Source organism: Corvus brachyrhynchos, unplaced genomic scaffold, assembly GCF_000691975.1.
Source record: "Corvus brachyrhynchos isolate BGI_N302 unplaced genomic scaffold, ASM69197v1 scaffold99, whole genome shotgun sequence".
Classification (NCBI taxonomy): domain Eukaryota; kingdom Metazoa; phylum Chordata; class Aves; order Passeriformes; family Corvidae; genus Corvus; species Corvus brachyrhynchos.
The window spans coordinates 74,865-75,453 of NW_008239778.1; the positions used below are offsets into that span (position 1 = coordinate 74,865).

General features: G+C 63.7%; 2 protein-coding genes across 2 annotated transcripts in view; both read left to right on the forward strand.

Annotated features, from left to right (window-relative positions):
* Positions 1–589, forward strand: part of PIGS (phosphatidylinositol glycan anchor biosynthesis class S) — an 11,149-nt gene that overhangs the window by 3,014 nt on the left and 7,546 nt on the right. The gene's annotated exons all lie outside the window — the stretch shown is intronic.
* Positions 2–589, forward strand: part of ALDOC (aldolase, fructose-bisphosphate C) — a gene marked incomplete at both ends in the record, with an annotated part of 3,023 nt that continues 2,435 nt past the window's right edge. The window contains 3 exons of the mRNA XM_017742938.1: positions 2–14; positions 99–310; positions 401–455. Coding sequence (XP_017598427.1) covers positions 2–14; positions 99–310; positions 401–455 — 280 coding nt within the window. The remainder of the gene's footprint in view (positions 15–98; positions 311–400; positions 456–589) is intronic.

The window sequence follows — 589 nt, forward strand, 5'->3', positions numbered from 1 at the left end:
CGATGAGTCCGTAGGTCAGTTTTGGGGGGGGAAATGTGTCCCGCCACCCCTTTTCCCCACGCTGGGTGGAGGCTGACGAGGGTGCTGGGTGCCCGCAGGGAGCATGGCCAAGCGCCTCAACCAGATCGGGGTGGAGAACACGGAGGAGAACCGCCGGCTGTACCGCCAGATCCTCTTCAGCGCCGACAGCCGGGTGAAGAAATGCATCGGGGGCGTCATCTTCTTCCACGAGACCATGTACCAGAAGGCTGATGACGGCACCCCCTTCGTGCAGATGATCAAGGACAAGGGCATCGTCGTGGGCATCAAGGTGTGGGGTGTGCCCGGTGGGTCTGTGGGGTGCTGAGGGTGCTTGGAGGGTGCTGGTGGGGCTCAGCACCACCTTCCCCTCATTCCACAGGTGGACAAGGGTGTTGTTCCTCTGGCCGGGACTGATGGCGAGACCACCACGCAGGGTAGGTGTAGCAGGGGCTGTGGGGTTTGGGGCAGTGGGGTTTGGGGCTGTGGGGCTGACACGCTGCCCCGCAGGTCTGGATGGGCTGTGGGAGCGCTGTGCCCAGGACAAGAAGGATGGGGCAGACCTTGCCAA